Source organism: Brienomyrus brachyistius, chromosome 4 (assembly GCF_023856365.1).
Source record: "Brienomyrus brachyistius isolate T26 chromosome 4, BBRACH_0.4, whole genome shotgun sequence".
Lineage (NCBI taxonomy): Eukaryota > Metazoa > Chordata > Actinopteri > Osteoglossiformes > Mormyridae > Brienomyrus > Brienomyrus brachyistius.
This window is the reverse complement of record NC_064536.1, coordinates 15,118,539-15,141,177: the sequence shown is the minus strand read 5'-3', so window position 1 is coordinate 15,141,177 and position 22,639 is coordinate 15,118,539. Positions and strand designations below refer to the sequence as shown.

The 22,639-nt window shown below is 43.0% G+C and overlaps 2 protein-coding genes and 1 long non-coding RNA gene across 3 annotated transcripts in view; 2 read left to right on the top strand and 1 right to left on the bottom strand.

Annotated features, from left to right (window-relative positions):
* LOC125739963 (uncharacterized) overlaps window positions 1-22,639 on the top strand; it is a 305,354-nt gene that overhangs the window by 112,099 nt on the left and 170,616 nt on the right. The window contains exon 11 of the mRNA XM_049010567.1: window positions 21,723-21,836. Coding sequence (XP_048866524.1) covers window positions 21,723-21,836 — 114 coding nt within the window. The remainder of the gene's footprint in view (window positions 1-21,722; window positions 21,837-22,639) is intronic.
* The window catches only part of LOC125739972 (uncharacterized), a 188,638-nt gene that overhangs the window by 32,987 nt on the left and 133,012 nt on the right, over window positions 1-22,639 (bottom strand). The window lies entirely within an intron of this gene.
* LOC125739970 (MAM domain-containing glycosylphosphatidylinositol anchor protein 1-like) lies at window positions 6,990-8,706 on the top strand. Its single transcript, XM_049010579.1, has 4 exons — window positions 6,990-7,443; window positions 7,786-7,951; window positions 8,132-8,338; window positions 8,434-8,706. The coding sequence occupies exons 1-3, from the start codon at window positions 7,243-7,245 to the stop codon at window positions 8,290-8,292; spliced, it is 528 nt and encodes a 175-aa protein (XP_048866536.1). The 5' UTR covers window positions 6,990-7,242; the 3' UTR covers window positions 8,293-8,338; window positions 8,434-8,706.

Genomic DNA, 22,639 nt, shown 5'->3' with positions numbered 1-22,639 from the left:
ATTGTTATGTGTGCTTTTTTCCTTTTTTATTTAAAAAGGCTGGTTTAGGTTTAAAGATGACTACTTTCTTAAATAAAAACAGTAGTCTGGGAACTTCTGTGTAAATACATTATGTATTCACAGGCTGGGGGGTCAGACCAGCACATCCTTCGTACCCGACTATCACTCATCTTGCCTACTACTCGCGCACCGCACTCCCTCTCTTTCTCTCCTCCTCTCCCTCCCTCCCTCCTGCTCTGCACCTGTACACCGTCAGCACGCGCACCCCAGCCCCTCCCTACGATTAACCTGATGGTATGAAACTTGTCTGCCTCAGCACATGATTGGTCGCGCGGCTCGCACTCCGTTAACACAGACTTCAGTCATAGTCAGAGCAGCATGGTGCGCTCGACCGTCGAGGCGTTTTTTTTTATATAAGAATGTCTCTCGGTCCGGATCCGGATCTTTTGATCGGCTCGTTCGCGACCGACACATCGTTAGTCGGTGCTGAACGCTGCTGGAGGGAGGTATGTGTCCGAAGTGGTTTGAAGGAAGTTCTTATTTTGAAGTAAATTCAGATTAACGTTTAGTGGTACTCTTTGGGGTACAGTTTCATATTTAACGTGTTTGATGAATGCTGTTTATAATATTGTTTTCCTGTAATTAAGCCAGTTATTTTCCCACGCGCAGCATTTCGGCGCGTTTTCCCGCCGGCGTCGCGCGGCCGTCCGACATTTCCTGAGCTATTTCACATACTTTAATTCCTGCTTCCTTAGTGGACGGTGTGCTGTTTTTATATTTTATGTATCGTACAGAATAATACAGCGCAGACTAAAGTGCAGTTCGGTCCCCAGCGAGTCTCACAGTCTCACATAGGTACATTGGGAATAAAATGTGTGTATTGGAGCGAGTTCTGCGTTAGTGAGTGTGTGAGGTGTGACAGTGATAATGATGGAGATGCTGGGCTTCGTCATGGGATTAATCGCTCTTCCTCTTGCCTACAGACTCCTGCCAGCTGACGTTGGACCCCAACACTGCATACAGATACCTGTCTCTGTCAGAGGGGAACAGGAAGGTGACATGGGGGGCAGAGCGGCCATATCCTGATCATCCAGAGAGATTTGACAGCTGGTACCAAGTTCTGTGCAGAGAGAGTCTGACTGGTCGCTGTTACTGGGAGGCTGAGTGGAGTGGAGATGGAGCCCGGATAGGAGTGACTTATAAAGGAATCGGGAGGAAAGGAGGGAGTGATGACTGTGGGCTTGGATACAATAACAAGTCATGGAGTCTGTACTGTTATAGTGACAGATACTCTGTCTGTCACAATAATAAACAGACTGACATACCCATAAAGCCCTCAGGCTCCCGCAGAGTAGGAGTGTATCTGGACTGGGGGGCTGGTACTCTGTCCTTCTACAGAGTGTCCTCTGATGGACTGACCCCCCTGTACAGATTCACCTCCTCATTCACTGAACCCCTCTATCCTGGGTTTTGGGTGAACTCCTCCGTGTCGCTGTGCATGCTGGGATAGCTCACTGAGTGCTGGAGGAATCATTTTTACCTTATCAGAGTCACATGTCGCTGCTTCTCGGCAAAAAGGTAAAATCTCTGCTTTTTGATCAGTATAACCATATTTACTGTCTGATGTGTGACGTATTTTAGACAAAAATAAATGGGTTTGGCAAGCTGAACAAACACAGGAAATGACAGTTTTTCTCTCTGATTAAAATGTAATCCTGATGATTGGGGGGGGGGGGGGTTTCTCCCCCTATATGTACATTTTATATGTTTCTCTAAATATATTATTATATATTGTATTTGTTACCTGTACACCGACAATAAAGGCTTCCTGTTGTATCCTATTAATGTCCTGGTTCAGCGCAGCTCAAAGCATAACTGAGGTGAATGAGTAACATAAATCATATAATACAATTAAATAAATGCACTTTAATGTAAATGAGCATAAACAATTAGATTAAATCATTATATACTATAACCATGTAAAAGTAGACGGGAGACATAACTGCGCATAGCCATAGAGTTAAAAAGCAAAATAACATAAATAAATCACATTAATAACACGTTATATTGAATGATCAAAATACAAGCAGGAATAAATATTTCTTAATTAAAATGGTGAACTTCTAACTCTACCTGACAATCGACAAGCTAATTAGCGAACGGCGTCTCTCTCACTCCTGTTAGTGTTAAAGCATGGGAGAAGAATCATTAAAAGCAAACCAAGTGTTTTCTACCTAAATAAACAATTTCACAAGTAATTAAAAATAAAGCGTAACACATTTTTACTTCTCACAGAAAAATATGGTTTAAGACGGTAGAACCCCGCGTCCGCCCCCTACTGCCGTCCTGAGGTAACTGCGGGCTTCCAGTCGATCGCAGCATGTGATACCCTGCGTTCCCTACGTCCCTATAACAACACGTCAGATATGGGTAACGGGTACAGTCATTATTTAACGTACAACAAAATATTAATATGATAAAAAATATTCTAAAATAAAAGTTTAAAAAATGACCATATTTAGGAACAGCGAGAATGGACAGTTAAGTTGATTTGTTATTCTGACTGCAGCCTTTCTATATCTTCTTAAGATTAATGAGGATAGGATTCTGATTTCACTACATGCCTGATCATCAATGATGCACTGTATGTGATTCCAAATGACCAAAAAAGCAAATAATCTCTTTTTTAGGAATCCTGATTTACTTTATATTTTAGGTTAAGTTTCTCCTTTTTAATCCACACAATTTAGGAATAAGATTATCAGCCACAATGTGTCCCACAATACACTCACAGTGGCATTGCAGCAATACAGATATAGCCCTGAACACAGTGGAAAGGTGGATTCTTACTCTGACGTCCCTCCCCTTCCTCTGGTGACGAGCTCCACATTCTGTGCTGCTGCCTCTGCTGGTGGCTTGCTTGGTAGAAACAGTGACACACATGCAAAGAGAAAGTTTTATCCATCTGATAACACAAGGGCAGATGTTTCTTATTTCAGAACCACACAGCTGTGGAGTTCTGTCCTGTTACTGTGACAAACACACATTTCTTCTCCTTCACAGACACATATACACACATTTCTGTTCCTTCAGTAATATACAGATATTACTAGTCCTCCATGCACACACATACACACACACACACACATACACACACACATACACATACACACACACACACACACACACACAACTTCCATCCACATGCAGAGTGATATTAATCCTAAATAAACTGAATTGTTCTCATCTTGCCTCTCTGGGCATGCCTGACCTAGTGAAATTTTGTTAAAATAGAGGTTCCTGATGCAGTATACAAATTTATGTGGTACTTTATGCATTTTAAACTTAAAAACGACCCCAACAACCAAGCCGTTATAATCTTTGCAAGAGCATTCAGAATTTAGTGTTTTTTTATTATTTTTGTTTAAATAGAGCTTCCAGAGAAAGTCAAAAAGCCTTGATGTAGTACACAAATTTATGTGGTGTTTTTATGCATTTTAAACTTATGTAACAGGTTGTTTTTTTACTTTTGTTTATAATTATACAAGATTCTGTTTTCCTTTTTCTGTTTAACCTGATGGGTACAATATCCCTTAAACTTCCCATGATGCTCTTGTCCTGCATCGCCCCTCCCTCTGTCTTTTCCCCTTCATAAGGGTTCCGACATCATTTCCTCTTCCCTTTCTTGTACTGCACACGCGGAGAGGTGAGGATCTAGTGGCAGGGTCCCCCGGGTTAATAAATCAGTTATTGAGATTAATCATTTGATTTATTATGCGTTATAAGTAGGGGATAAAAAACCTGTCTTTACATAAGCATATACGTTGTATTACTTTGTGCAGAGAGAGCGAGAGGTTTATCCCCTTTCTAATTGTTCCCAACAGAGAGGTTCAGTAAACTTCAGGAACGACAGCGGCGTCTGTTTTATCCCCCCTCCTGCACCCCACACACCTGATAACACCCACAAACACAACGCGGAGTATAGGCAGGAACTGACCGGTTACACTTACAGTCGGGTCGGTGCCAACCCAAACACCATAGGAAGGTTAAGTAAAGTGTTACAGAGTCTTCTTTACATTCTCTGCATATCTAACTCCAAAGATAAAATAGATCCCCAGTAGGGCACTGACTCCCATTGAGATGCCATCAAGCTACAAGATGGTAACTTCATCCATACGAAGAGAAATTTCACATTCAGCGCTGAAGGGCTTCCCACACACCAGCAGCACAGGTGTAGGAGCCTTTGAGAAGCTCACAGCAAATACTGTATCTGGCATGAATATACTGTATGACATTTACAATGTGGTGTCCAATCACTCTCCATTATATCTACTGTCTACAATGGCAGAGTAATGTTGATTCTATTGCATCTAAAGAATGACATTATTTTGATGTTATTTTGCAGTTAATGGTCCAGTCAGTAACTTTTACAGAAGTAACTTTGTCATATTTGCTGAAACTGTTACTGTGTTCTGACAGAAGGACAGCACTGTGAACCCCTCCCCTAACGGGAGGTGCGGCTTCGAGCACGGCCTGTGTGCCTGGGAGCCCAGCAGCATGGGGGCCCCCGGGGCCGAGTAGGTGAGGTAGGGTGGCCTAATAAATAAAAAATATATAAAAAAATATATAAAAAATAGAAGAATCACTGGATAAAGTTCACAGTGCTAAATGACTTACAGTAAGAGTTGGATATGAATATGATATGAATATAAATATGGGGTCAGATTAACTTGAGCTTTTCGCATTGTTCAAGAGTCTGATTGCCTGAGGGAAAAAGCTTTTCGTCAGTATTGTGGTGCGTAACTTTATGCTCCTGTAGCGTCTTCCCGAGGGGAGGGGTGTGAACACGATGTGTTGGGGTGTGTGTTGTCTTTGATGGTGTTGTGGACCCTCTTGATGACCCTGCTGTCATAGATGTCCTGCAGAGAGGGGAAGGTTGTTCCAGAAATGTACTGTGCAGTTTGGTTGACATACCAAATTTCCTCAGCTTCCTCAGGAAGTACAGTCTTTTGTGCGCCTGGCTGATGAGTTGTGTATTAGAACGGTTTCCGCTCTCTCCACTTCGGCCTTACAGATACAAATAGGAGTGTGCTGCAACTTCTTTATCCTTGGGTTAATGATCATCTCCTTCCATAACTGCGAGGCATCCTACCAGCCACCAGGTGGCAGCCTCATCACATACCTGATGCTGTGAGAAATGGGAACATGAAGGATAAAAGAGATCCAGGGAAAAAACATTTTTTAATATGAATTCAGATTTTGATTTGACAAGAAGCAGAAGTTAGCAGCCCCACATATGTGCTGTCATCTTAGGGCCCTCACTGCCCTCAGGTCTTAATAGAGCCTCATGTGTAATGTGAGGGGAATGAGCAAAGGCATAATGTCCTCTACAGAGGATAAAAATGAATTACCGGAAAGCAATGCCAGGCAACCGCACACACACACACACACACAGTCATGTAATCATATCTTTCTGGGGACCGCTCATTCATTTTTATGGGAAAAATGCTAATGCTAACTATGACAACCTCAACCCCTACCCTGCCCTAACCATAACCATAAGTAACCAAAGAAAATACAAGAGTTTTTGCATTTTTAGTTTTTTCATTGCAGTCACAGATTTTTGCAGTCAGGAAATTGGTCCCCATCAGGTAAAAAAAAAAATTAGACATTTGGCCCCCACAAAGTAAGGTATACCTGGACCAAATAAACACACACTCAGGGTGATTCAGAAGCACCACTTCACCTACCTGCATGTGTTTTGGACTGTGAGAGGAATGCAGTGCAAACCCAGCGAGTCCATGCAGACTGGACTCCCAACCAGCTGGTGTTACCCACTGAGCGGATGCAATAAGGAAATTAATTAAATGACTTTATTTTCTATAATATTTCAATGGGCAGGTACAGCTCCTATTTCTGTTGAAATGCCTCCCTCCCCAACACAGACCCCTCCTCTCACAATTGCGCCTTTGAGGACCACTCCTGCGGCTGGGTCCAGGCAGCCAGTGATGACCTGGACTGGCAGAGCTGGACCGGACCGTCTGTCACCGCTAACACTGGACCCGCGGGGGACCACACCACTGGCTTGGGTCAGCTGAAGGCCATCGTTTGGTTACCTCTTAAGTATCTGGATGTAAAGAAAGTCTTACAATTTTATGTACTGCAGGCCAGGTGGTTAAACAACACGCCCCCTTCTGGTCAAACAATGCAGTACATTTTGAACAGTAATTCACAGGAGCAGGTAAGGGATAGGAATTACCCCACAAACAGTTTTCATAGGCTTAGGGGGCCTGGGGAATTCAGACCTGCTCCCCGTCATCATTACCACAAACAAATTTCCACATTAAGCTGTTGACGCTCAAGAAGTAGAACATTATACTAACAATGCAAAGGTTGTGGGTTCAAATCCCCAGGAAGTCAGGTAATGTAATGTAAATGGCTTTGGATAAAAGCATCTAGTATTTTAATTATTCATTGGGAAGGAAAGCTATAGTCCACCATTACTAAGCAGAAGGGCTTAAGGTTTAGTGACAAAAAGTTAATTTTAAATTACATGTTATGCCACAGTACTGTCCATCATTCAGTAACTGCAGGTCTGATGATTTACCTGTATTCGTGATTTATTACAGGTATCACCTGTTTTACTCCACTTAGCCCTGTTTTCGCTAATCGAAAGAAATCCGAAGAGGATTTTCACTTTTGCGAAAAAGAACGAAAAGAAAAAATATCCTTTATCATTTGTTTATCAGCGAGCCAAATATAGGTATAGGTATAGGAAAAGATATAGGTATAGGTACATGTATACGTATAGGTACTCTATAGGTACAGGTATAGGTATAGGTACAGGTACAAGTATGCGCAGCATAGTGACGTTTTGGTCAATAACAGACCGCATGTATGAGGGTAGTCCTGTAAGATTATAATCGATCTGTCACATATTGTCCTTACGCATTTAATAGGGCTGAAAAATTCCTTTTGCCTAGTGACATCGTAGCCATTTTAAAGTCACAGTGCAACACATCACTCATATTTGGTATGATTTCGTAGATATTTTTTTTGGTTTGGGAATGCTCTAAACTTTTTCCCATATAAAGTAATGGTAATTGGTCGCTTTACGCCATTTCGGATTACAAAAGGTGTCATAGGAATGTTGTACTTTTGGATAGTGGGGGAAGCCTTTACTACATGCTGATACGTGATTATTAAGTGGATTATTGCTGACTTCTCATTTGCCCTTATTTGATGTGGTCTATAGGGAATTACCTATATGTCGAGAGCTCCTCTCCAAGCAGAGTAGGGGATGTGGCCCAGCTGAAGTCCCCTCTGCTGCCACCTGCTGGCCCCCAAGGCTACTGCATCACTTTCTGGTACCACATGTTTGGTGCCACAGTTGGAAGCCTAAGGTTATACCTGCAAGAATCTCAGCCCCAACAGAGGACACTGGTAAGGCCAGTCCGCGGTCAAGCCAGGGACGTAGGGCGCAGCTACAGTTAACAAACCGGACACAACAGTCTTTTGGGGTTTTCTACATACAAGCAATTATGGTCCCTGTGTCGGGGTCACTAATAGAAAGTAAGCAACTGAAAGGTATATGTCTCAGGGCTTAAAGGAGCCCTCAGCTAACATGTGGGAAAAGTGTGTCACCCAAGGAGGGGGCAGTGATAATGAGCAATTAAAGTTTTTGAGAACTTGGCAACCCTGACCAGGATGAGCAGTTACAGAAGGCTTTGAGTTGCTTCTGCTTCACTAGACCTTCACTCCCACCCCCCATCCCCTCCCCCACAGATGTGGAAGAGGCAGGGCATGCAAAGCGACATGTGGCAGATGACCCAGAGTCATGTGACCCTGCAGGAGGTCCATCAGGTGGTGCTGGAGGCGTCTGTGGGTGGTTGGGCGGGAGACGTTGCTCTGGATGACATCACTCTTACCCCTGGAACTTGCCGTCACTCCGGTACACCCTTTGCTGGTGACATTGGCTGTTGATACCCATGCTTGGTTATCAGCATCGATCTATTAACCTAGAAGGAATAACACTGTTAAATGTTACTGGTGTCCAGTGCTGATCCGCGGCTTTGGGACCACAATCATCTCATCCTAATTCCTCTGGTCTACATGCATCCAACGGACCCAGGACCCCCAGACCTGTGTGACTTTGAGGACAGTGACTGTGACTGGACCTCGGAGAGCTGGGTGCGGCGTTCTGGTGGTGGTCCCAGTAGGGAGCCAGGATCCGATCACACCACCGACACGCCCCATGGACATTACTTTTACCTGGGCTCCTCAAGCTCCTAGCCCCCTGGTCACATGGCCTCACTGGTCTTCCCAGAATTCGCTGCGGGTAAATCGAAGTGAAATTTACCCCCATCCTGCTGAAGTCTCACTGTCCCGTTCCATGTGCTTGATGGTCACACCATCTGTGTCTCCCTATCACAGGAACAGGTGACTGTCTACAGGTCTGGTACCGCATGGATGGGGACAGCATAAGTACCCTAAACGTGTATCAGCAGAGCGAGGATGGCGGACGCAAACTTGTTTTTTCAAAGACTGGCAGCCAGGGGGAGCTGTGGAGGCTTGGCAATGTCAGGCTGGATCCTATGGAGGGGTCTGCATTCCGGGTAAGGTTGGCTAAGTGGGGTCATGACTGATAGATATGCGATCTTCATGTCACCACATTGCAAACTCTGCAGATAAGGTTGTTGGGCAATTCCTGTCACTATCACGTTCCAGATAGAGGGAGTCCGGGGGACAGGAGTATCTGGGGGCGTCGCCATTGACGACGTGCTGCTGTCTAATGGAGCCTGCCCACCCCCTGGAGTCTGCGACTTCCAGGGCAGTCTGTGCGAGTGGACCAACGTTGAGGCAGGCGACCAAGCCGATTGGCTACGCGGGCGAGGGAGCTCCCCTCTTCCCAGCACGGGGCCCCACGTGGACCACACCATGGGCTCCAGCCAAGGTCGTATCTCCATGGAGAATGTGGTGCAAAACAAGGGCAGAACGATATTAGCCAAATTTATAAACGATACGTGTGCGGCTCAGAGTGTTTGAGTTCACAGTTGGTCTCTCGCCAGGCTACTATGTGTACGTGGACAGCGCGGTGGGACAGAAGAGTGACAAGGCCATGTTGTACAGCGAGGTCTTCCAACCAACCCAGGGAGATGGCTGCTTGAGCTTCTGGTACCACAGGCATGGTCAGAACATCGGCAACCTCAGCCTCTACAGCGGCACCAGGTAGCTCAGCCAGCAAATCTGTGATGAACATAACTAAGTCTCCCAAAAGAGCCCCTCTCATGAACACCTCATAGGTGAGGACTGCTGGCTGGCTTTGGGTCCTCACAGCACTCTCGACAAACCCAGGATCCCCTTTGGCGATGACGAGAAGGACCCGGCGCTGCTGTGGACAGAGGCCACCAGCCAAGGGGACACCTGGATAGAGGCCACTGTGGCGGTCAACAACATGGAGCCATTTTGGGTAAATGGACATACACTTATCTGCCGGGATGTTCTTAAGCTAGCTTACTCCCACCTGTCTATAGTGTAAGGTCATACCTATGTCACTTTCGGAACAAACCTATATGGTATCTAGCCAGCAGGTGGCATAGTAGTTAAGGTGGTTAAGTGTTTTTCTTTGAGTTACCTTCAGTAACATTCTAAAGGTAACCATAATACTCTGCCTCCCCCCCGCAGTTTGTTTTTGTATACGAGAGAGGGGAGGGCGGGCCAGGACACCTGGCTCTGGATGACATCCAGCTCATCAAAGGAAGATGCTCCAGCATCAATTCATCCCTGTCTTCTCCAGGTACTAGCTGATCATTTTAGGTCTGTTAAATATAGGCTGGTAGTTCCTTAGAACTTCATTATTAATAATAATGATGCTGTTTTTAATGTAAGAGGACTTTAGCAGGTGAGCCCTTTGTTTCTCCATTTTGGTCACTCAGCTGCAGTTTACGTCGGCGTGGGTTTGGGTCTCGTGCTTTCTGTTGCACTTGGGGTCATCGCTAGCGTGGTCTTACTGCAGAGGAGTTTGTCCAGCATGTAAGTCGACTCGTCGAGGCGTTTAAGAGGGTGACACTGGGAATGACAGTGACGAAGGCCTGCTTCTGTAACCATGACGTCGTCTTCTGTTTTGTGAGTGTAGGATACCCAGTGCGGGAGACCGTGACGTGGACAACATCATCTTCCACATGCATGACTGCAAACTAGATGTGAGTCAGCAGTGATGAACAGACAGGAAATATATACCTAAAAAATCTATTATATATAATTCTGTTATGGGTCTCTGCTCCGTGCTGCTGTCCATCCGGAAGCTTGTGGGATCGAATCTCAGGACCAGCAAAATAATCATATCATTCTTCAGCCCTTGAGCATTGGACATAACCCCAACTGCTCTGCATGCTGGCTTACCTTACGCTCTGAAGCAAGATTTATAGTTTCAGATGCTGAGATGGCACGTTTTGGTTGTTCAGGCTCGAAAATGGCATACTTTGGATAGTCCTGTTGCCTAATGTCTTCCAGGGATGTGGGTTTGATTCCTAGGCTCAGGATTGTTGCTGTTTCATTACTTATTCTCCGCAAGACTGTTATGTATTTCCCTCCAAAAATATGGTGAACCAGAGTTATGCAAAGTTTGTGAGTTTCAGCCCTACAATGGACTGGTGCCTCTGCCTCTTTTCCAGGGACTTCAGTCTCTCCAAGACCCAGAACTGGAGAAGTGCTTGTGGAAAAATGTTTGAAATGTACCTGTAATGTTTGGTCTTTGGGCTCCGTTTTCCAGGAACTGGAGACCACAGGTTCCTCTGAGAAGCTGACAAATACGTCCCCCGCTGTTGACATGGACACCGAACCATCGTCATCGGAAGCCTAGCAGGAAAAACCGATCAACACTGATGACTTTTTTAAAGCTAGATAAAAGTCTGCTGATATGAATGGGACCCTCCAAGCATGACCTCGGATATCTAGCGGAAAGATTTCCAGGTCAAAGCATTTTTTCTTGCAAGATCCCTTTATCCAAATCTTTTTCAAAATTTACCGGGTATTTCAGCGTTTCATCCTAGTTTGTTTTTGATGAGTTTCAGCCAGTGAGGGTTTACAATTGTTTCACGTAATTAAATATTCCTGAAAGCCTCTGTACCAGCAGGTGCAATGCCAAATATAGGGGGGTGGGTGATAAAACCATACATTGTACATGTTTTGTCCACATTCACTTCAGCATTTGATGGGTTTGTCATTTCTCACTGCAATTTGTGAAAGTATGGAGTCTGGTCACAGTCAGACACTGGTACGGAGATCAGTGATGGATGAACGTGTTGGATGTAATGAGAAGTTCCACAATGTGGTCGACATGTCAAGGCCCTCCATACATGTAATATGAACTATGAGCAATAAAATAAAGGGAATTACTTTTTATTGTGCTAATCTGCGGTTCTTCATTGTTAGTGCAAAGCATGCAAATAGATATCATAGTAGCTCCTCTCCATCCATCACTGCAACCACTTAATCTCAACTGGGGTTGCAAGGGGGACCGGAGCCTATCCCAGGAACAAGATTCACAGGCAGGAACCAACCCACCGCAGGGCACACAGACATGGCCAATTTGTAACCCATCACCACGAAATGAGTCTTATGGGTGAGATTTACAAATTTTGTAAATCTCACCCATAAGACTCATTTCCTGGTGATGGGTCACATTTTTTAAAACTGAAACCTTGTAAATCTCACCCATAAGACTCATTTCCTGGTGATGGGTCAGATTTAGACTCGCCAATCAACCTATCCTGCAGTCTTTCAGACTATAGGAGAAAACCAGAGGCCCTGGCAGAAACCCACACGAACACAGGGACAGCATGCAAACTCCACTCAGGAAGGACCAGGAGCAAACCCAGGCCCTTCTTACTGTGAGGCAGCAGCACTAACCACTGTGCCACTGTGCCACCCTGCAACTGGTCTCAAAATGCATAATTAAAAAAATAAAATAATTAATTGGCAGAATGTTTCAGAACATATTTTGAGTAAAAAGTTAATTTGTTACTTTTATGATCCTCAGGAAAAAAGTCATAAAAAACACTGAACTGGACATTCCTCAATTTTCACTGGCCTATTAGCTGGAGAGTAAGACTATGTATTACATTACTCTAAAATTGTGTATTACCTTTGCCGCGTTCATTAGATTAAGTGTATTCCAGCTGGAGTCTCTCTTAAGGCATAGAGTACATTACCTCAGGAACAATCTGTGTCAGGTTTACTATTTCATAATAGTTACTCTTGACATTTAAAAAAACCTTCACCAAGCAATAACAAATTAACGATCCTGCTTGCGCTGGTTGAGAGGATGGAGGTTCAGAGGCTAGTCAAACTCTCCAGTTCTCATCAAATAATTTTATGTAGAGATGTGACAAGTTAAGTATTTCACTAGAGTGACCACATTTTCAAAGCACCAAAACGGGACACTTGTGTAGCTCGTGTGTGTACATGTGTGATCTCATGCACACGCATAGCGCCCTTCCTCAGTCAGCTAATGACCACTTGGTCTCATCCTCCTCATCATCATCAGAAAGGGATCAGGGGAATAATCACTTGCACAAATAAACACATATTCTACGTCAAATCACTGTACATTTTTTAAATAGAACTTCCTTTAAACATCTCAGTGCAATTAGTAGTGCACTAACATTCACTGTTGCTGATTTAAGAAACTTAAGAAAGAAATGTATGTGCATTGTATAAATACTAACTATGGACAAACTCGGGCAATTCAACAGTGTACAAATATTCACTGTTGCTTTCTGGACAAATCCAGTGCATTTTGTTTGTTTCCAAAGGACCATATTAAATATTAATTCACTATTATATGCATGGAGTTATATCATACTGTAAGGTTCACATGTTCATATGAAATTCACTGAAGAATGGATGCTCCTCAAAAGCATTTTCTTTGGTAGGATCTCCTTATACAAGTCCGTAAAAGTGTGGTCCAGGTTCTGACTTATAGCGAGCAAGGCTCTATGGTTCTGCTCGTCCATCCAAGTACTGTTCATTATGAAGAAGATCCTCCCCACAGATGCACTGGTGCCTGGAAAGCTCACTGTAAACTGAATGAGAAAAGACATATTTCTGTGGATGATGTGCTTCTGACTGAAAGTGGTGAATATATCCACCCAGTGGTCAGCTGGGGTTCATGCACTCTGGCAACTTCTCCTCTACATCCTTCCTGATGAAAGTTGTCCTGTCAAAGAGCTCTGAGTCACTGATCTGGCACCGGACCTCTGAGGTCAGATACTTCATTGAAATTCAGAAAAACATTTAATACATATTAGTTCATTACCATCAATTCAGCTGTGACCATTTCAAGTCTATAATGCCAAACATTTCAAGTCTATAATGCAGGATTCTTTATTCTGTCACCCAAAATAAATATCTTTACATCTTTCTGTTACAGCTAAGAAAAATAACTATGTATTAATTGGTTTACTATCCATTGTTGATAAGGCAAATACTGCATAAGACCATAGATTCTCCTTGTGTATTCATAATTAAACCAAAAGGCACTGTGTTAAAAACAGTGTTCATTACCTCCTGCCATTGGGCCACACTCTCAGGCAGTGTGCAAGCGGGTGCCGCGTTTTGTATGTACAAATATAATGAATAAAGTGCGTTATGAGAGAATTAGTTGGCGGGGGGGAGCTTGTCCCATTACTCTTATTGTTACTTGTTATTAAGTGACATGGATAATATCCCCAAAAATAACACGCCGGGCCACTGAGTCCGAGTCGGTTTCTGCTTAGACCGCTCCTGCGATTGGTATGAAGGTATGTAACTATTTCCTGCTGTGTGTAAATAAAAGTGAAAGTATTTTAAAGCTGGAGTCTCCATTTTGTGAAGAAACACGGATAGGATGCTGGAATAATACAAAGACACTTTGTATTGCAAGGTAAGATTATATTTAAGAGATACAATTATTAATAAAATAAGCATGTATGACACACTTATATACAGTGTCTGCGCCGGTGATTTAAGGTTGCAGGTACTATAGAGAAGCTAGATTATTACCTGGTACAGGTGTGATCGGCAGCTGATGTCTGATAGACAAAATTCTCGGCAGGTACGGGAGGTCAAACCCATACTTTGACTTCTGACTATAAAATGCACACATATCAGCTATGTAGGATAATTATATAGGTAAATTTTAACTTGTAGCTCACGCGGCCCCCAGTGTATTTTGGACGAAAATGTACAATTCAAGTCGGCCTATAAAAACCACAAAACCAAAAAAAAATATTTTGTGTTTTTTTTTTCCTCAAGCAAGACGGTTAAAACAACAGAGATTTGTTCAGCAGCTTTGTCTAATTTAAAAATAAAATTTATTGTAAGGCAGGTTTTGATAATGTGTGGGCTTATGTGTGAGAGTAAAAGATCAAGACATAAAATGCAGTAGAAATTCCAGGTCTCACACCTTTATTTTTATACCTGTATATAAATTAATAGAAGCGGCATGAAAAATACACTCAGACTGGATCTGAAAAGAAATAATGACTTTGATGTTAAAGTATCAAATGTGAACTTTACTTCTTCAATGCAATCAACAAAATTCAATGTGCTGGTGATTTTTTATTTGGTGACTGGAAAGGATCAGTCAGGACCTCAAAAGGGAGGCACTTTCAATTCAGTCTGTTGGAGAAAGCGTCAGGCTTTCCACTCCAACTCTGCACACAGGACCAAACTACAATACAGTATATGTTGGAGAAAGCGACAGGCTTTCCACTCCAACTCTGTACACACCATTAATTACGAGACAACACACTTAGAGTTTTACTTGCACAAGGGTAACCACACTCTCTGCATGCTAGGCTACAAAGGAATGTGTTACAAAGGGTGGTTCCCCTTGGCACCTTTATTTATAGTCAATGGGGGGCAGGGGTCTTGGAGTGAGAACAAAGAAAAGACTGTGAGAGTAAGAAGAAGTTCTGGTTTTCCTCAGGTAGACAACTATTTAAACACGTGCTCAGGATACGTGTAAACTAATATAATCTAAAGTATGAAGGTAAAGAAAAACAAAATAATGTATATACATATTTACACTCATTGCTGATTATACAGAAATGATAACAAATGATTACTAACAGTTTCTTCAACCTAACAGTCCCTCCTGTTTATCATGACAGTATGATCAGAAGCATCAGTATTGTACAAATTGCAAAAACACTTTCAGCACAACCGTCATTCAGATCACATCATCATCATTATTAAGAGGGCTAGACAAGGTTAGTAAATCCATTCGTTCTTCTGCAGTGTATAGCAGAAAAACAGAACTAAAAGTATGTTGTATCATGGAACGGAGGCAGGGTATAATACAAATGAAACAACAACATACAAATAATAATGTAACAAGAATGGGGAGTGAGAACTTTAGCAGTAACTGCCACCAGGACCCAGTGAGAAACCAGTCCAACCATGAGGGACTGGCATGGGGATCCAGGGACATATGTGTACAGACATAACAGTTAGTTAAATTGTCTTTCTTTGCTGAATCATAAACATAACGATACCAGTAATTTTGTAGGAAAGGATGGGTCTCATTTGTGGAGATAGGTCTCAGGTGGGAACCATCATGTGTCCATCTAGGTGGGCGAAACACCTTCTCTGGTGAGTGCAGAAGCAGACCAACAATTCCCATAAAGAGAATTACACCGAGAGTTACCTTACCACATCCCCACCCAATCAGAGCCATTCTAAATGGAGTGCAGATCAGCTGTTTTCTTCACCGGGTTGAGACGTCAGTATCCTATTGATTGCTGCGCCTTTGTAGCGGACTTCCACTGCTACTCCGAAGGTACAGAGGTCTCTGATACGGGCTTGATGGGCTTACAGTGACTCTTATGTATCCAGGAAGGTCGCTCTGCTATTTTCACCGCTGTTGGTGTTGTGAGGAGGACTTGATAAGGTCCGTCCCACCGAGGTGTGCTCCACTCCTTTCGCAACAGGACCTTGACCAGGATCCAATCTCCTGGCTGCAGATTATCCTGTTGAACAGAAACAGAATTTACTGGCAGACTACTGGGGTTATGTTTTTGTTGTGATGATAATAGCTTACGCATCCAATCGGCTAACGTATTTTCTCTGTCTGCTTTCCCTATATCACTCATTTCGGTTGCTAAGGGAAACGGTCTACCATACACTATTTCAAATGGTGTCAATCCTGCAGGAGTGGGAGTTATTCTCATCCATAATTTTACTAGAGACAAACATTCTGGCCACGGTCTTTTTGTCTCTTCCACTGTCTTTCTGAGTCTTGTTTTAATGGTGCCGTTGGTCCTTTCCACTAAGCCTGCGCTCTGGGGGTGATAAGCGCAATGATTTTTTATCGTAAACCCGAGTGCTTGTGAGCAAAGGGACATGGTTTGATTCACAAAATGAGTCCCATTGTCCGATCTTATAATATGAGGTATGCCATAGGTAGGGAAATAATGGCCTACCAAACATTTTGCAACGGTCATTGCATCACAGTGTTTTACAGGGTATATTTCTACCCACTTAGAAAAGGTGTCTATAATGACTAGACAGTACTTCTTCCCTTGTGACCAAGATAATTCAATGAAATCCATATGTACAATTTGAAATGGATACTCAGCTGCGGGAAACTGGCCACGTTTTGGCCTTATGTTGCCTTGTGCATTGTGTTTACAGCAAATTAAGCACGCTCGACAAAATTGTTTTGCATAATCAGAAAAATTTATAGTATAAAAGTATTGTTGAATAATATGTACCATCCCTCCTGTTGAGACATGGGTGTTTCCATGGCTCACTAAGGCAGCTGTCTTGTATAAATTTTTTGGTAGGATGGGCTTGTCATTCATATAATAAGTTTTTCCTTGCTGTATTGCTCCTCTCTTAATCCAGCTCTGTATTTCTGTTTTAGGTGCATGAGTCTGTGCATCACATAGTACATCACTATCTATCAACAAGACATCTGTAACATTTAAGGCAGGTTGTTTTTGTGCAGCACCTTTCGCCGTCATGTCCGCAAAACTGTTTCCTTTAGCTATTGCGGAAGCATCAGTTTGGTGTGCCTTACATTTGCATATCGCAAGGCAATATGGTAATTGCACAACATCTAACAACCTGAGTAATAGGTTCGTATGAGTTAAAGATGTTCCTTGCGATGTCTTGAATCCTCTATTTTTGCATGGTGATGAACAGCTCCAAACACATATTGACTATCAGTGTATATTGTAAGTGGCTTGTTTTTGAAGAGCTCGCATGCCCTAATTACAGCATAGAGTTCAGCCGCTTGTGCTGAACAAGCAGGGGGAAGTGCATCGGCCTCTAACACTTCAGTAGATGTAACTACAGCATATCCGACCTTGTTCTTCCCCATGTCATTTTTTGATGCTGATCCATCTACAAAAACAACTGTTGAATCTGGTATTGGGGTCTGTAAAATATCTGCTCTTGGTTTGGTTTGTTCTTCCACAACTGCTTTGCACGAATGTGGCTCTCCATCTTCCGCTGTCGGAAGAAGGGTGCTAGGGTTGAGAGGACCACATCGCTGTATTGTGATGTTTGACTGTGAAAGCAGGAGTGAGACTAGGGTCAGATGTCTAACATGTGTGAGGAATGGCAGTGGCGTCTGCAGTAAAACTAAAGAAACTGAATGTGGCACCTTCAAAGTGAGTGGGTGACACAACACTAATTCTGCTGATAATTTCACTGCTTCTGCAGCAGCTGCACATGCCTGCAAACACTGCGGAAAACCAGCTGCCACTGCATCTAATCGTTTAGAATAGAACGCTAATGGCCTCTCTTTTGCGCCGAATGGCTGTGTTAATACTGCCTTCATATACCCTTGATTTGCATCAACACATAGGGTAAATGGTTGTTGATAATCTGGCAGAGCAAGTGTCACATTAGTTTGTAACATCATTTTTAAGTTTGTGAATGCCAATTCTCCTTCTTTTGTCCACTGAATTTTATCTTTCAGTGCCATGTCCTTCCCATAAATCAGGGTTTGTAAAGGTTGAACGAGTGCAGCATAATCAGGTAACCATTCCCTGCAATAATTGCAAAGTCCTAAGAAGGACATCATTTGCTGTTTAGTCTTTGGCTTTGGTGCCTCTTGTATTGCCTGTTTTCTAGTTTCTAATAACGATCGACCTTGTTGGGAGAGTTTATGTCCAAGATATATAACTTCCTCTCTGCAATACTGTAATTTTTATTTTGATGCTTTATGTCCTGTATCATACAAATGCTGTAACACTAACAGTGTGGCTTCTTTGCAATGCTGTTTTGTATCTGAAGCAATTAATATATCATCTACATACAATAGCACTTGACTATGGGACGGTATTTTACAGGAACTCATTGAATAGCTTAGTGCCATTGTATATACATGTGGACTTTCTGAAAACCCTTGAGGGAGTCTAGTGTATGTGTATTTATGTCCTTTATAAGTGAAACCAAATAAGTGTTGTGAATCAGGATGTAGTGGTACTGAGAAAAAGGCATTACTCAGATCCACTACTGAAAAATACTTCTTGTCAGGGGACAAGGAATTTAACAAAAGGTGTGGATTAGGCACATCTGGTGCAGCATGTTGTACTATTTCATTTACTGGTCTTAAATCCTGCACCATGCGCCATTTCCCTGTATGTCCCTTCTGGACGGGGAAGATAGGAGTATTGCAAGTGGCCTCAGGAGCCTCTCGCAATATTCCTGATGCCAACATATCCTGCACTACAGGGGCTATACCTTTCTCTGCTTCAGGTTTTAACGGGTATTGTCTAACTACCGGGCGGTGTTCTGATTTCACAATTACTTTGTAAGGTGGGAACCCCTTTACCAGTCCTACATCAGTGGGGGAGGACGACCACAACCCTTCCGGGAGGCGATCTAGATCTGGACATGATCCCTCCTCCAGGGTTGGAAAAATTTGTCAGGTTGGGTCCTGCAAGTGTGTGGTGAGAGTGGTTTGAACTCTCCATCCCAAAGGAAACCGCCACACATTGTGTTTTTTGTCATAGCTCCAAAAGGAGCCAGGTACGGGTTGGTAGTCATTGTAACTATGCATGGAATCTCGTAAGAACATCTCTACATCCCTCCACTGCATCTGAGGTGGTTTTGATAGAGATACGTGTGGTGTTTCCCCTCTGAACACAGCCTGTTGTTTATTAGATAAGATGACTGAAGCAGCAGAAAAGCCAGTAGTGGAGTTAACATATATATGTTGTAAGGTGATACAAGTGTCTTGAAGGGCATGAAACGTTTTGTCATAGGCATAATCTGGTCCTGGGGTGCCTTTGTACCACATAGTGACGTGTAAGGCATCGCCAGGCATGAACTGGGTTTGTTTAGGGGACTGCTTTTCTCTAGTTTTTCTCAATATTTCACGTGTCTGTGCTGTCCCCCCCAGATCTAGGGACCAATAATACTGTGGAGCTGACATGCCATGTATCACGAAAGTTTGCTTTTCTACTATAGCCTTCATGCCAGTGGGTGTTGCAGTCACACTAATACCCATTTGTATCATAAGATCCCTTCCTAACAGATTGACTGGACATGAAGGGCTTATTAGCACTTGGGCGTGACATTCTAACTCTGTTTCCTCATCTTTTATGCTAACTGGATTTGTCAATTGATGACTTTCAGCTTGGCCTCCTGCAGTTCGGATATTTATGGAGGACGAAGAAAAGGTGACCCTTGGAGGGCTAGTGGTTAACACTGTTCTACAGGCTCCGGTATCACATAGGCACTCATATATTTTCCCATTTATAATAAGCCTTCGTTTTGGTAGTTCTTCAAGTTGTTTTAGTGCTAGCAGTTGGCAAACTGCTTGCAAATCTATCTCTTCTGTCTCATCCTGTTTTTGCAGCTTATCTGGCTCTTTTGATAGTTCACAGGCTAATTGTCATTGATTCTCTGTGGAATTTGGGTTGTTTATAAACTTGGTTCTACATTGCCTAGCTAAGTGCCCAAGTTTTCCGCATGTCCAGCAAGTGTTATCTTGCTGTAATAAATTTCGCTGATTGCTCCTAAAAGCACCTCTCCCCCTTCCTCGGCCTCGTGACCTTCCTCTGAACCCTCCCCTCCCCGGAGGATTCATATGTATTATTGCAACAGTATCATTAGCAGCAAACACTGCGTCTGATTTCTGTTTTTGTGCTGTATGGGCGTGTTGGGCATATTCTAGGGCTTGCTGTACTGAACCAGTATTCTGATGTACCCAATGTTTATCTATGTATCTCTTCAGTTCAGGTTTTAGCCCTGTGATGAACGCACGTTTTAACTGTTGCTGATAAACTCCTCCATTTTCCTCATTATGAGGAATTCCTGAATTCCCTCTAAACACCACTCTCATCCTGTCCATAAAATCCTCTGGCTCTTCTCCATCTTTTTGCTTGCATTGTGCAATTCTGCCATAATCTGCTCGTCTCATAAACACTGTCTCTATCCTTCCATGTAATTGCTGCATACTCTGTTGCAGAGCTTGTGAATTATGTGCAAGTGGTTGATTGTCTGGTCCATGACCAGTAAAGTCTCCTGCTACTCTTCCCCATTTATGATTGAACAGCTGTCTTAAACATTGGAACATTTCTCTACCATTCAGGTGGAAACTGCTCTGTAGTTCCAATATTGCTGTCCAAAATTCTGGTACCCCTTCATCAACAGGAGGTATTCCCTTTAATGCTGCCGTTCTATCTTCAGCTGTCCATGGTCTATAGACTAACATTGTTTCAGGTCCTCCATCTGGCTCTCTATTAGGGTTTGCCACCTCCACTAGGGGGCATTGTAATTCTATTTCTTCCTCTTCACTATCAATATCAATGCCTTCATTTCGCGGATGCCATCGAACCTTAGCAGTAGCTAGATCGCGCACAGGGTATAACGTAGGATCTCTACTCCTAGTTATAATGGGGGAAGAAGGAAGAGCTGATGGCTTCTTTGGTATTGTGCCCGTAGCTGATGGTTGTTTTATTTCCCTTCTATCTACGGGTTGCATGGGGGCAGGCAATAGTGGTGGTGTTGGTGGTCTATTTTCTCTATGTTTTATTTTGGCCACCGTCTCATCATCTAAAGTGACTAGAGCGGCTGCAGTTAATTTATCCTTTCTATCATCCTTTTTCTGCTTTCTACGTACATCTCTTAACTTACTTTGTTCCAACCAATTATCTGAATACTTATATTCTTTTTTCCTTTTCTCCAATTTTCCTTTCTTCAAGGTTTGTAACATTTCTAGTCTTAAATTTCCTTGTAATTTTAAGATATCTGGAGTGTGGAGTTTCCCTTCAAACCCATGTTTTTTTCTCCACCTCTGATTACTTATTTGTCCTGAACCTGGTTTATATCCTTCCATAAACTTCTCATCTCCCTCTTACTCTGATTCTTTCCCATTTTTTTTTCTTTCCCGTCTCCGCACTACACAGGTCCTGGGTGATAAACTAACCAATAAACATATAAACAAATAAATCAATAAACAGGAATAAAAAGCAAACGACAGCCAAGTCTAGCAACTGAGTTTGAAACAGTGATATTAAACCTTTAATACTGGAATCTTAACTTTGAGTGAGACAATTTATTTCACATTAAGACTAACTGTAAACAAGGCTGTTTGCGTAAGAGCTTCATGGGATATGAAAGTACATGAAGGCAGAGCAGAAGGCTAAATAACTGAAGATTTAATGTGAATTATATGGACTATGTTTAAATAATGAGGATTTTCCTCTGATTGTCCACAGTGTCCTGATGGAGAGAGCAGGCTCACCTGTACCCAGCTGTGTTTCCATGAAGAGTAACAGGTCAATGGCAGAACCAATCCACTTCAGAGAGGGACCTTTTCCATCAGATCAAAGGTAAATGTGCATTTAAATAAAGCGAGACACCCCCCTGCAGAGACCCTTCTGTCACACATCACTCCTGTCACTCTTCCCCACCTACTCCACCCTGTCTGTACCCTCTTATTCAATTTCTTGCTGCACAGGAATAAGATCCTGGAATAATATAGATATTTTATATTGCAAGGTAAGATTTCACGATGACACTTTACTTGAGGGTAAACTCACCTCAGTTCCTACTGTAGCACAAATCATGAACAAATCACCTAGAAATATAGTCGCTGTAGCTCTCTTCATGACAACACAGGCACAGGTCGGTACTTTAAAACGGGTGTTTATTCCTTGGACGTGGCTCATTTGGCTGACGAATCCACCGTTTCGCCATCAGGTCAGCACACGGTACACCAGCACACTTCACCCCATGAGAACTACACTTTTTTAATAAAACATAACATAAATACATCGGGGGTGGCATGGTGGTGCAGTGGTGAGCACTGTTGCCTCACATCTCTGGGACCCGGGTTCGAGTCTCCGCCTAGGTTACATGTGTGTGGAATTTGCATGTTCTCCCCATGTCATCGTGGGGTTTCCTCTGGGGACTCTGGTTTCCCCCCACAGTCCAAAAACATGCTGAGGCTAATTGGACTTGCTAAATTGCCCATAGGTGTACATGTGTGAGTGACTGGTGTGTGAGTGTGCCCTGCGATGGGCTGGACCCCATACTGGGTTGTTCCCTGCCTCGTGCCCATTGCTTCCGGGATAGGCTCCGGACCCCCCCGCGACCCAGTAGGATAAGCAGTTTGGAAAATGGATGGATGGAT